Genomic DNA, 14,250 nt, shown 5'->3' on the forward strand with positions numbered 1-14,250 from the left:
AACTAATTGGAGTCCTACTGCACCAGAGGTCTGGCAGTTAGTGTTTGAAGCTCTCCTTTGTACAGGAATTTAATGATGGCCCAGTCAGTGCGGTGGGGGCTGTGACTGTACCCTCAAAGCCAGCGCTCCTAACCACACTCACATAATGTTTATCATGTTTGTAAACATTAAAATGAGGCCAAATCTGTCTCCCACCTCTTGACGTTCGGTACCTGTGTGGCTTTAAGAAAATCACATAACCTCTCTGGGCCTCAGTTTACTTATCTGTAAAATGAGAGGGATTGGATTAGTTGCCTTTCAGGTAATGTCTATGTCTATAATTTGCAGATCTTAAAACTTGAACTTCCTAAAGTTTACTTTGAACCTAGAAAGTTCCATCTGTTCCATCAAGATACGTTCAATTCAGATCTATGTTTCTTAGCTTCTTAAAATATCTGATAACTTTGAAAACGAGGTCAAGAGTGCTTTGAAGGGAAACAAAGAAATAGGTTAGTCCCACATTTCAGTAATCTTGGAATAATTAGTATGACCTCTTCGGTGTAAGTACCTAAAAAGTGCCTGCATTTAAAGTGATTCTTTTCTTACTGAGTTTTAAGTTAGTGGTTATTTATTATGAGAGGATAAAAGAGAACGAATTTGGGCAGTTTAGCCTCTTAAGATGCTTAAATGATAATAAATTAAGGAATAATAGGAACATGGTTAGGCTTCTGTTAGAAGTGAGAAAGACTCAGAGCTTAGGGGCTTGAAGAAATGCATTTACATTTCAGACTCTTAAATTCTGTTCCAGGGGAGTAAATATCTTTATCAGTCTTGGTAACAGAGCAACAAACCTAAACCTAAGGGTGGTATGAAAGATACAGGGAGAGAGTAAAATTGAAAGGGAGTAAGTTTTCCAGTACTAGGACACTTTCCCTTATTTCTCCAAAATTAAAAAAAAAAATCACCTTTCTCTACATTCAATCTACAGAACTCTAGCTTTAAGCTAATGGAAAACATTGAGACTCTCAGATTTATTCTTCTACGTGATTCAAAGAGAGCTTTTTCTGCCACTCTCAAGGTTGGATTTCTTTAAGAAATACTTCCCAGCTACATTCTAGTCAAGCTTGATTTTCTACAAACCTGTTCCTTCTTACTTGCTGCTTTCTACTTACATGATGTTTGGGGTGGGGGTGGGGGGGTGTTTTTTTTCCTCCTATGTTTATTATGCATGGGGAGCTCTTATCAAAGACAACTTTAACTTGGCATTTTTATCGAGGCTCCTCCAAAGTGTGTTAACAACACTGTTGGCTGGTGTCTGAGACATTTATTGAGTAATATCAGGAATGCTGAGTGGCACAGTGCTGAATAACAGCTTCTGTAGAGTAACACCATGTAAATGGTCAGGATCCGTCCATGAATTGGTTTCTTGGGGGGGGGGGCAATGAGGGTCAAATGACTTGCCCAGTGTCACACAGCTAGTGTCAAGTGTCTGAGATCGGATTTGAACTCAGGTCCTTCTGAATCCAGGGTCTGTGCTTTATCCACTGTGCCACTTAGCTGCCCCCATGAATTGGTTTCTAATGATTTCCTTTGCTTTTACCTGTTAGAACTTTTGCCTGACTTTAGAGTGTCTTAGATGAGTTTAAGGGACATGCCGCTAATATGAAGTTGAAGTGATACAGGGAAGGACCGTGTCCTTTTTTTGACAGGCCCTTCTAAGGTGCCCTTCCCATGGGAAAAAGGTTGCAGACACTCGAGTTAGCAGCATCAATCTCACTTTCCTCCACCTGGTGCCAAGAGACTTTCCTCATCTTCCCCATCCAGATTCAAACTTCTGATACCTGGCTGACTCATTAGGACAGGAGGACTGACAGTGACGCCAGCCTTCATCCTCCATTTACATCCCTTGTCCTACCTAAAGTCCATATGATTCTGAATATGAAACGCTGGTGAGAAGAATCCAGCCACATGGAAGCGTTTCACTCTGTATTCACTTTAGAGTTGTTTAAGTCCTTTGGAGGTGGACACATCCCTTCAGTTTAGCCACAAAACCAGTTAACAGCCTTGCTGCTTTGTTATACCAAACAGCTCCTTCCTTTATGGTGACCGTGTCATTCCTTGTGTCATCTCTGTGGAAGGTTTGACAGGTGTGTAAAACTTCTCCCAGACAGCACCAGAAAGTTCTTTGGGATGCCAGGGTAGTAGATATGTCAAACCTATACAATGCCCGTCCCATAGAAAACTACACACTTGCTGTCTATGCAGGCATGACGTTCCTTGGCTATGGAATGGGAGGAATTCAGACTCTGTAAGTGATGACTGATTGGTTTCTTTTTCAGCATCAGGGTCTTCAGGAAAAGGAAGCAGGCCGCCTGACACAGGATCCGATTACAAGCCTCCGATGAGCGGTAAGACTTTGCACACACTGGTTCAGATCGGGGGCAGGGGAAGTTTTCTGTATCGTGGAACTCTCTGTCGTAGGGCTCCTTGTTCTTGAACTCAGTACAGTTGGAAGCTCTTGACCTGGGCATGTCCACAAACCTGTCATCACTCCCACCAGGGCAGAATATTAAGTTAAATCATAAATAGGAAGCCTGGGTTCCCATCCCAGTTTTGCCAATAATTAGCTCTTTAACCCTGGACAGGTCCTGGGATGCCTTGGTCTGGTGTTCTTTACCAGGCTGCCTCTCAGTAACATCCCATCTTTATCTGATACGTGTTATCTCCCTTAGTCATCCTGGTACCCTCAGAAGGTAGGCAGGGCAAATCTTGTTCTTATTGTGTGGATGAGGAAACCAGAGGCTTAAAGAAGTTCCGTGACTTTCTCAAGCTAACTGAAAAGTGACGGAGCCGGCATTCAGAGCAGGCCTCCCAGCTCACTAGTGAGTGTCCTTTGCACTACGCCAGGCCCCCTCCTGTAAGGTAGCACCTATTTAATATGCTCCTTTCTTACGAGTTGGTGTGTCTCAGTACCATCTTCCCCATAGCACAAGAATAAAGCTTAGTAAATGCTGCCCAGGTTCCTTTGCCTCTTCTTTACAACAGGGGGGTCTTAACCTGGCTTCCACTGACTGCCCCTCTTCCAGGAGGTTCATAGATGGGGAAAATAGGTCTTTATTTTCACTAACCTCTTCTATAAATTTTTAAAAACATTATTTTGAAAAGGGGCCCCCTTGGCTTCCTCAGACTGCCAAAGGAATCCATGAGCAGAGCAGAGAAAACCTGCTTTGGAGCCCGTCTGAGTCTGCTCTAGTGGCTGCTCTACACAGGTCAATGTTGCTGAACCACCTGCCAAAGACCGAAGGTGGCATGCAGCTAAATAGTGCCACTTTTCAAAAGAAAACTCTTGGTCAGTTAAATGTTAATAAGAAGATATAGTCCTAGGTGTTCAATCCACACTGCTTCATTCAATCCTTCCACCCTCCAAAGGACCCACACTTTGATCAGTTTGAGACAACATGCATCTTTCAAGCCTGAAAATAAGGATTCCTCTTCAGCAGGGTAGAATACAGCAAATTTAGGAGATATCTCTAATAACACCATGTACATTACCAGTTCTAAGTGCAAAGTCCTGCTCTTGAGCCCTGTGAGCATTCTGCATTTACTCTTAACCCAAGGCTCCTTGACTGGTCAATGACAGTTGATGGATTGATCTCAATACCCAATCTGGTTCAATGCAGGAGCACTAACTACTTCTATAACCTTATTTCAGTTAAAAAGAGGCCACCACGAAACTTAATCACTCACCATGCTTTTAATGAGTGTCTGCTGTGTGCCCTGTTCTCCTGCTCAGGCATTCAGTCATGTCTGACTCTTCATGACCCATAGACCAGTCAGTCCACAGGGTTTTTTGGGCAGAAATACTCAAGTGGATTGCCATCCTTCTCCAGGGGATTAAAGCAAATAGGGGTTAAGTGACTTACCTAGGGTCACACAGCTAGTAAGAGTCTGAGGCCAGCTTTTAATGCAAAAGGAGAAGTCTTCCTGACTCCGGGCCCAGGGCTGCTCTGAGTCACCTGACTGACCACCATGTGCCCTGGGCCTGGGAAGATAAAGACAAGATTGAAGCTGTCCTGGAACTCCTGGAGCCTGCCTTCTATCGAGGGGCAGGGGATATTCACATAAATAGGAACTTACAAAATACAGACAGAGTGGAGACAAGCTGACTTTTTGAGGGGAGGCCTTATGTAAAATGTGGGATAGATGAGATTTGGAGGCAAACAGAGATTCCAGGACGGGGCAGGGAGAAGGCAAAGCATCCCCTGATGTGGGACAGTCAGGAGAGACAAAGCCCGGGAAAGTAGCTCAGTGGTGGGGACTTGGAGGGGGGACTGGGGAAACAACCATTGGTCTGGCCTCATGGGTGTATGAAGGGCACCAGGCTTCAGTGATGCTGGAAGAGAAGGCGAGGGCCACATCTTGAAAGGATTTGGGGCTGGGGGAGGAGGGGAGCCACTAAGAGATGAGAAAACAGGAGAGTGATATGACTCATTTCAGTAGGTCCGTGTAGGGTGGGAACCAAGGAAAAGGCTATGGCAGGAGGGGATGAGCAAAAAGAAGGGAAAAGAGTCAAGAGATGGAAGACAGAGGAAACTAATTTGGATAGAGGAGCTCAGGTGAAAAAAAGAACTGACGATGGCAATTAACAAACTTGAGGGACTGGAAGAGTGTGAGATTTGGGGAGAGAGGTGATGAGGCGCACTGCTCAGCCCATGGGACACTGGACTTAGATTGTCCAGTGGAGGTGACATGAAGCTAAAGCCCCAGAGGAGGGGTCCCAAAAGTCTTCTGGCACTTTGAATGTGGTGCTCATTTAAATGTGTCCTATTCGTAGTCCAGATACAAGGGTAGATCAGCACTGAGGTGACATGACCCAGTACATCTGAGGAGACAAAGCAGGAACAAATAGACAAACTGAAGAGAGCCGCGTCCTGGAGGCTCAGAGAGGAAGGAATGCCCTGGGGGAGAGGCCAGGAATCATGAGGATCAGAGCCGTAACTTTGGAGACAACAGTACTTCCCTCCCTCTTGCTGGTGACATGAGGTGCTGCTCAGTGGTCTTAATGCTTTGGGGGAATAAAAGATTGTTCTGTAAAAAAAAGGTTTGGACCTCCCTGCTATGAAATGAGCATCAACCACTTGCCTGTAGCATCAGACAGGTCAGTTCAACATTTATGACACATGTGCACTGTGAGGAGCACCATGATGGGTGTTGGAAGAAGACATGGAAAGGATACGGGAAGAATCACTGACCAGCCATGTGGCTCCGGCCAAGGCACTGCTCCTTGGACACTGCTCCTGTGAAATGGGAACGCTGATAACACCTACCTCCCAATAAAGTGCTTGTTCCCTACCCGCTCTGAAATTAGAGGCTTTGACAAAACAGAAATGAGGAAGGGGGGTTGATGCCCAGGCATCCCTGATATTTTAATAGATCCCCTGATTTATTAAAGTCACCTGAACCAGATGAACTACATCCCCTGGTCCTAAAAGAACTGGGAGAGGTATTGCTGAGCTACAGCCAGTGATACTTGGAAAGGTCTTGGAAAATGGGAGAGGTGCCACAAGATTAAGAGCAAGTAGAGGAGCAATGGAAGGAAGAGCAAATTGGGGGAGGGGGCAGTAAGAAACAAAACACTTTACAAGGAGGGATAGGGTGAAGGAAGATAGATAATAGAGTAAATATCAAGGGGAGGGATTAAGATGGAGGGTAATACAGTTGAACAATAGTAACCATGAAAGAAATGATGAGCAGAAGGACAGTATCAGAAGGACACATGAAAAATACAAACCATCAACAGAGATAGAACTGATGGTATCTGAATACAGATTGAAGTATAATTTTATTTGTTAGCTCCTCTTTCTAAAGACCTGGTACTTCTAAAGGTATTTTGTCTATTTTCTTTCACAACTTGACTAATGAGAAGATGTTTTGCATAATTGCACATGTATGATTTATATTGAATTTCAGGATTTCATAGAGAGGGATGAGGAGGGAGGGAAGAAGAAAATTTAGAACACAATTTAAAAATCATTGTCAAAAGTAATGATGAGCAGGGGGAGCTTGGAAAGACCTGGAAGGACTTATATGAACTGATGTTGACTGAGAGGAGCAGAACCAGGAGAACATTGTATACAGTAGCAGCAGCATTGTGTGATGAACAATGGTGACAGACTTGGCTCTTTTATAGAAAATGTTCTCAATATGCAGAAAAAAGGAACTGTGGTTTAGGAATGCAGATTGAACCATACCGTTTCTACTTTTGGGCTGTTTATTTTTTTAATTCTTTGAGGTATTTCTCTTGTGCTCTGACTCTTCTGTCACAATACGACTAATGCAGAAATATGTTTTATGTGATTGCACATATATAACCTTTATTTTATCTCTGTCCTGGGGAAGAGGGAGAGAAGGGAGGGTAGGAGAAGAATCTGGAACTGAAAATCCTATGAAAACAAATGTTGAAAACTATCCTCATAAGTAACTGGAAAATAATAAAATACTGAACAAAAAAAAAAGACCAAATAGAGGGCAGCTAGGTGGTGTAGTGGATAAAGCACCGGCCCTGGATTCAGAAGGACCTGAGTTCAAATCTAGCCTCGGACACTTAACACTTACTAGCTGTGTGACCCTGGGCAAGTCACTTAACCCTCATTGCCCTGCCAAAAAAAAAAAAAAAAAAGCAAATACCCAGCTTAAAAAAAAAATATAACCATCCTCATCATCTTAGCTCACTTTGATATAGCACCTAACCAAGGACTTCCTGTCTCCAGGCCCAATGCTCTATCCATCATGCCACCAGCTGCTACAGAGTAGCCCAGTGAGCTTGATTTTGCTTCCTGGGAAAGTCTAGAATGGGTCAATAAAGATGTAACAGTTTCCAAAGCAACCGGTCACCAGAACGATCTGCCATGCTGTTCACTTCAGCCTGGCACACTATCCAAACTGTTCTACTCTGAATTCCTTGCCCCGTCCCCAGCTTTCTACCTACCCCTTTTATTTTCTTCCCCCATTACAGGGTAAGCACCTTGAGGGTCAGGACCATCTTGTTTTGGGATCCCCCAGTGCTTAGCTCAGCATGAATTCAGGGCTAAGCACACAGGAAGTGCTTTGTAAATTCTCTATAGATGCAGACCAAGTAGAAGGGGAAGCAACAGCCATTGTCAAGAGTGGGGCATACCCAATTAACCCCATTTTCTTTTTTTAACAAGATAACAAAACCAGTAGATGGAGAGAGTGAATTTCAGCTCTAAATTCTAAGGTCTTCAGGTACTTTGCCCTAGGGAAAGTTCACCTCTTTGTGGTTTATATTTCTGGCATGTATGTTGAATGAGTTGTTAGAAAAGGGTCTTACTCCTTGGAAGAAGGTGGGGTCTTAGCAAACAAGTGAAAATGCATCCTGGGCCTAAGATGATGTGAGTCAAGGCACAGAGAGCAGAGAAGACAGATGAAAATAGGTCATTGAAGGAATGTACTGTACATTCATTCGATTATTCAAGCATGATTAAGCACCTACTCTGTGCAAAGCTCCATGCTAGGCAATATGATTACAAAGATAAGGATTAAAAACAGTCCTTTCACCTGTAGAGCTTACATTAGGTTGGAATAGAGGAAGCACACAATGGATACAGTTAAGCAAACAAAAGAAAATTGGAAGATGGAGAAAGCTAGCAATGAGGGGAGCAGAAAAGGCTTCCCAAATCCTTGGGAAAAAGCAGAGGATTCTGAAAGGCAAGAGCATGACCTCATCGTTCCATTGAAACTGCTCTCTCGATGTTCCCACAGTTTTCCTAAAATCCACATGGACTCAGTCCTCATCTTTTGTGAACGCTGCAGCGTTTGAGGCTGTTGGCCTTCCTGTGTTCCCAGATGTCCCGCTTCTCCTCCCCTTTCTCAGTCTCTTTTCCTGGTTCTTGCTCCCTCTGAAGCCCTTTTCTGGCTTTATCAGCTCACTCATGGACCTTATCAGCTCCCTGTGCAAAAGATTTGCACCTCTGCATATTTAGTCTCATGGCTGGGATCCATCCATTGTCAGATGCTGTTTGGACTCATTAAACTGGATGTCCTACAGGCATCTCCCGGTCAGCCTGTCCAAAACAACTCATTACCTTCCCCCCTTCTTCCTGACTTTATGGTGGCTGTGGAGGGCACCACCATCGTTATGTCTGTCCAGCCACCTGATTGCATCCCCACAAGGGTTGCTTCCCTTGACTGTAGTTGAAAGAGCAGACTGGAAATGGGGCAGGTGGCCTGGAGCTTCAGAGGACAAGAAGAGCTAGGGGTGTGATGAGGGAAAGGGGTGATCCCAGAAGAAGCCTTTGTAGAGCCACCTCTTCTCAGTCCTCATCCTCTTGGTTTCTCTGCAGCTTGAGTGGGGAAAGGCAACACCTACTGTGTGCAGGTGCTGTGCCAAGTGCTTTACAAATATTATCTCAGCTGATCTTTACAACAGTCCTCTGAGATAGGTACTATTTTATAGTTGAAGAAACCAAGGCAAATAGCGGTGAAGTGACTTGCCCAGGCTCACAGAGCTGGTGAATATCAGAGGTTGGATTTGAACTCCTGTCTTTCTGACTCCAGACCCAACCCTCCTATTCACTGTGCCACCTCACTGCCTCTTAACGCTGATGACCATTCTTTCCTCCTGGATTCTCTCTCCTCTCTGGGTTTTCATGACCATCCTTTCTTGGTCTCCTTCATCTGTGCCACACCCACCAACCATGTGATTCCTCTTCTCCCTGACCTACTCTGGCTCTGGCCTCTTGGGGACCTCACTAGCTTCCATTTCTCTGCAGGTGGTTACCACAGCCCGCCCTGGACTCTTGTGAGCTGTTGTCACACACACTATGTCTGTGTAAAGCAGAACTCATCTCTCCCTCAGAACTTCCCTCTTCTTGTCAAGGCCCTGCCTGCCCCCAAGTCCCTCAGGCTCACCCCATGCAGCCAGGCTGTTACAGCCTTTCTCCCTTGTGTCCTCACCCACCACTCAGTGGCAGCCCTGGGTCAGGCCCTCGTGACCTCTCACCAGGAGGATCCATCATGGAAGCCTCCCAGCTGGTCTCCTGCATATAGCACTCACTGCATGCCCAGCCTCTCCCTCTCCTGCCTGGAGAGAAGAGAAGATGCTCCCTCTGGCATTTAAAGCTGCTCAGGCTCTGCTCCTTCCCACCTTCCCACTCTGCTTCCACCTCACTGCTCTCCCTGCACTCCAGTCTCCTGCCATAGGCCTTTGCTCGAGTTCATCTCTGGGCCTGCAATGGTGTCATCTCACCTCCTCCTCGAGGCTTTGAAGTCCCATCTTTGGCAGGAACCATTCCCAGTTTGCCTTCCCCATGTGAATGTGAGCTCCTTGAGGGAGCTCTTCACACAGTGGCTGGCGCCTAGTCAAGATGTCAGAAATGCCTGTTGACTGACTGACAGCGGACAGTGGGAGGGCTCCAGGGATGTCCGGCACGGGTGGTGCCTTCATGGAGGGAGAGGGACAGGGGGCACACAGTGCACGGCACATGGGGGCTGTGATCAGGAACTCTGAAGGGAACATCCGAACCAACAAGGCCACAGACCCACCTGAACATCAGAGAACTGAGGTTCTTCTGTATAGGCCTACTCAGCCAGAGCCACGGTCTAAACCTGGCTTTCATCCCACCAAGTCCCAGCGAGACCCACAAAGTCACATGCTCCTTTTGGCCTTAGGATCTACAGGTCATTTTGATTATTGCATAAATTTGACATTTCATCCAACAGATTTTTACTCACCTTTTGAGTATATAGCAGGTACATAAAATACCATGTGATGGCCTCAGAATATTTCTTTTGGGTGGAGTAGTGAGGGTTAAGTGACTTGCTCAGGGTCACACAGCTAATAAGTGTCAAGTGTCTGGGGCTGTATTTGAACTCAGGTCCTCCTGAATCCAGGGCTAGTTCTTTATCCACTGTGCCACCTCGCTGCCTCTGGCCTCAGAATTTCTGTGGCAGACATCAAGGAAAGTTTCCCAGAGGGGGTTGCAAAGTTTCCCTGAAGTAATGGGTTACCATTTCAACAGAAATTAGGAGGGTGACATTTGACAAATGGCATGACTAGGAGCATGGCTGTGGAAGGCGTCTGCATGTAGACAGGACTGGAAGGAACCTGATTTGGGGAAAACATGACTCTTGGGTACTCAGCATGACATGACACTGGAGAGGCTGAGCTGTGGAGTGGCTTGGATGGATGGGCTACATCACTTCAGCAGCCAGCACTGTCCAAGAAGGGAAGGAGGAATTGGGGTGGGAGGGGGAGCTATTAGGTAATCATTGCATGGTACAATGAGCACCTTAGGAGGTTCGGGAAGTGGCCATGGGGCACATGGCTGTGACTACTGGGATCAGTAGTACCCGTGCCACAAGAGGCAGCCAGTGAGTGGTTGGGTGGCCGACCATGGGGCAGGGTGTAGTTCTGGAAATTCATGTAGTGTGTTTAGGTCTGAGAGGAGGAAACTCCCGAGCGAGATGAAGATGTTGAACTCCTGTACTTATCTGAGGGGTGCCAGGCTGGCGAAAGCGAGAGGCAGAAGCTGGGAGCTTTGGTGCCCCCGGGCTTGCCAGGGACTAAGTCCCCTTTCCTTCGTGTGCTCCCTTCCAGGTCAGATTGTGTTCCAATCAGGAGCAACCGAGCTTTGGCCCCTGTATCCTGGCCCTGTCAGATTACACTGAGGCACGGGGAAGGGCTTGGCTAAGTCAGACCATTGAGAGTTTTGACCATAGGCAAAACATGGTCATATCTGTGCATGAAGAAGTACAAAAGGAGGCAAGGAAATGATGAGCCAGTTTTACAGACTCAAAGGTTGTGTGGGAGAATGGACTTGGTAAAAGCAGTGTCTCTTAAAGGGAAACCAGCTGAGATGATGATGTGTCTGGAGGAGGCCAGAAATCAGGCTGAGAGCGGAGGATAAGCAGTGGGTCCTCTCTGTGTTTCATTGAGACCTGCAAATGAGATAATATTTGTAAAGCAGCACTCAGTACTGTGTGAAGCTCATTGTAGGCGCTTAATAAATGCTTGTTTGTTTCCTTCCGTTAAGACATCCAGAGAATGACAGGAAGGGTTCCAGCAGGTTGGATTGGGTCCATTGTTGGCAGCATATGGAAGGAGAGGGTCAGGAATGAGCAGGCACGTGGCAATCCCAGTCTGCAGTTTTTTCATCCAGACATAAGATTTCATTGGTAGAGGAAACTGTCAGTGAGGAAGCTCTTCCTACCAATGAAGACCAATAATTATTCTGCAATTTAACATCTGAGATGCCCGTTGAAAGTTTATTATCATTATTGTTATTGTGAAAGTCGGTGAAAATATGGTTGATTTATAGTACAGGTTCTGTAAGATCAGCCTTTGTGCTTTAAACACTGGACACAGGGCTTTATTTGTTCAAGACAGTGTAGGAAAACTCTCTAATAGCCTTTTGAATGTCCTTCAGTATCCTGATTGTGTTCAAGATTCCCCCACACGTTAACCAACATGCTTTTTTCCCCTCTCTTCAGGTAGTAACAGTCCTCATGGGAGTCCCACCTCCCCTCTAGACAGTAACATGCTCTTGGTCATCATAGTCTCCATTGGTGTCCTCACCATTGTGGTGGTGGTGATCATTGCTGTGTTCTGCACTCGTCGCACTACCTCGCACCAGAAAAAGTAAGAACTCCCATCCTTGGCACTGCTTTGTTGGAGTTGGGGAAGAGGGAGAAGGGAGGAAGGATGGTTACAGACAAGACCCACATAGGATAATAATGCATGAATAAATGGTGATCCGTATTGAGAAGGGATACGCACTTCCTTGGGATGAGTTCCATTCAAGTACAGTTTGCCTCTGAGTTACTTCAGCACATATGTATGAGGGAACAACAACATTCCTTCCACTGGATACATTAACCAGGAAATAGCAAATCAAGCACTATTTTGTCCCTGGATGATTTGATAAGAAAATTGTTCAAATTCCCTTTAGACATTTTTAGACCTGTAGTAATTCATTTCTGAATGCATATTCATAAAGTAAGTGTTTAAATACACAAAACCATGGGTAAGGTCGTCATTCTTGGCAGAGAATACAGAAGTAAAATCAGAATAAAGTAGCTCTGCCTTCTATATCATTGTTGCATCATATTCATAGACAGTCCAGTCCCCCTTTTGATTATCATCTTTTCCTCAGTATCACTTTGAGAAAAGCCCAGTGCCTTTTGAGAGAAGCAGCCTGAAGACCCAAGTTCAAATGCCACCTCAGTCACTGCTTCTGTGACCCTAAGCAAGTCACTTAATCTGTTTGTGCCTGTAAAGTGTGGGGGGCTGACTTGACACCCCCAAAGTCCCTTCTAGCACTAAGTCCATAGTTCCCAGGATTCCTTTCATTCAACTTGGCGTTCTTTAATAGCCTCAGCTTATGCTAAATCTTGGTACTGCTGCTGATGGCACCATTGGTTCTTTTCAGTGATGGATTTTGTTTTTTAAACCACTGTCCCTTCTCAGCCACCCCTCCAGCACATGAGGGTGCACGCGCACGCGCGCATATGCGCGCGCGCACACACACACACACACACACACACACACACATGGTAATTTCTTTTAAAATGAAGGAGAGGGGGCAGCTAGGTGGCGCAGTGGATAGAGCACCGGCCCTGGAGTCAGGAGTACCTGAGTTCAAATCCGGCCTCAGACACTTAACACTTACTAGCTGTGTGACCCTGGGCAAGTCACTTAACCCCAATTGCCTCACTTTAAAAAAAATAAATAAATAATAATAAAATGAAGGAGAATCGTGAAGGCTGAGAAGCCAACACACTGCCAAAGCTGATGGTGACAGTGTATACAGCAGTCATTGTCATTATCCTGTATTGTCACTGAAGGAAGATGGGGGCCATCCTCAGCTCTCAGAGACCAGATAAGACATCATGAATCATCCTTCTCCTGCTGTCTAGCATTGTTTTCATTTACACCCCTCAGTTCACTATGTGCATCATTCTCCTAGTTCGGCATCAGTTTAGACCAGTCTGCCCAACTTCCTGTGTCTCTCACATTCACCATCCCTTACAGTGAGTGCAGTAGTATTCCATTCATGGGCCACAGTTGGATCTGCCATTTGCCAATCATTGTGCACACACTTTGTTTCTAGTTTTTTGCTCTTACAAAGAGTGTTACTCAACTCTGTCAACAGTGTATTTGCTTCCCCACTTCTCACAGCCATATATAAGTTCATTCTTGAGGGCTTCTAATCCTTCATGAGATAGCTTCCCTTGTAGAATTTTAGGTTCTTTCCATCTTGGTCCTTTCCATTCTCCAGACCCACTGAAACATGTTCTTCTAACACAATTCTTCTTGGAGTATTTGCTTCTCTCTATAGTATAAACAACATTTTCCCTCCAACAGCCAGTTCCTTTTTGTTGATCAAGCCTGTCTCAAATGGTCAGATCTTGTATTTACACACTATCGATAGGAATCTGGTCTTTTTGTTGTTGACAGCAAAGTGTTATAAGGAGGTTTAATAGCTTGTTTAATTATACTTTTGTTTTTCTACCATAGGAAACGTGCTGCCTGCAAATCTGTGAATGGCTCACATAAATACAAAGGAAATTCCAAAGATGTCAAACCTCCTGACCTTTGGATCCATCATGAGAGGCTGGAGTTAAAGCCTATTGATAAGTCTCCAGACCCAAACCCAATCATGACTGATACCCCAATCCCACGAAACTCCCAAGACATTACCCCTGTTGATAATTCCATGGACAGCAATATCCATCAAAGGCGGAATTCATATAGAGGTATTATTTTTCAGTGAAAGATAAGTTTTATTAAATGCTGTATGGTTTTTTTTGTTATTTTGGCAATATTTGAAGAATTGGTTTCATAAAATCTGTATAGTTACAGAACTTTTACATAGATGGTGTGGGGATAACTTGTTATGAGTGATGAACCAGCAGGGAGGTAGCTTCCCTGTTCATTTTAACAAGATTGACCTCGCCAAAGTTGTCCTGAAAGAAAGAGAGCTTTTTTTTCTTCATTTACTTATTTGTTTGTTTGTTTAAGAATTTGTTATTTTGGGGGCAGCTAGGTGGTGCAGTGGATAGAGCACCGGCCCTGGAGTCAGGAGTACCTGAGTTCACATCCGGCCTCAGACACATAACACTTACTAGCTGGGCAAGTCACTTAACCCCAATTGCCTCACTAAAAGAAAAAAAGAAAAAAAAAAGAATTTGTTATTTTAAAATTTTATTTTATTTTAGAAAGAAATTTTTTAATGCCCCTTCCACATTCTC

General features: G+C 45.0%; 1 protein-coding gene across 1 annotated transcript in view; it reads left to right on the forward strand.

Annotated features, from left to right (window-relative positions):
- The window catches only part of NEO1 (neogenin 1), a 187,651-nt gene that overhangs the window by 158,281 nt on the left and 15,120 nt on the right, over window positions 1–14,250 (forward strand). The window contains exons 22-24 of the mRNA XM_043980302.1: window positions 2,319–2,387; window positions 11,491–11,638; window positions 13,517–13,755. Of these exons, the coding sequence (XP_043836237.1) occupies window positions 2,319–2,387; window positions 11,491–11,638; window positions 13,517–13,755 (456 nt within the window). The remainder of the gene's footprint in view (window positions 1–2,318; window positions 2,388–11,490; window positions 11,639–13,516; window positions 13,756–14,250) is intronic.

Source organism: Dromiciops gliroides, chromosome 2 (genome assembly GCF_019393635.1).
Source record: "Dromiciops gliroides isolate mDroGli1 chromosome 2, mDroGli1.pri, whole genome shotgun sequence".
Lineage (NCBI taxonomy): Eukaryota > Metazoa > Chordata > Mammalia > Microbiotheria > Microbiotheriidae > Dromiciops > Dromiciops gliroides.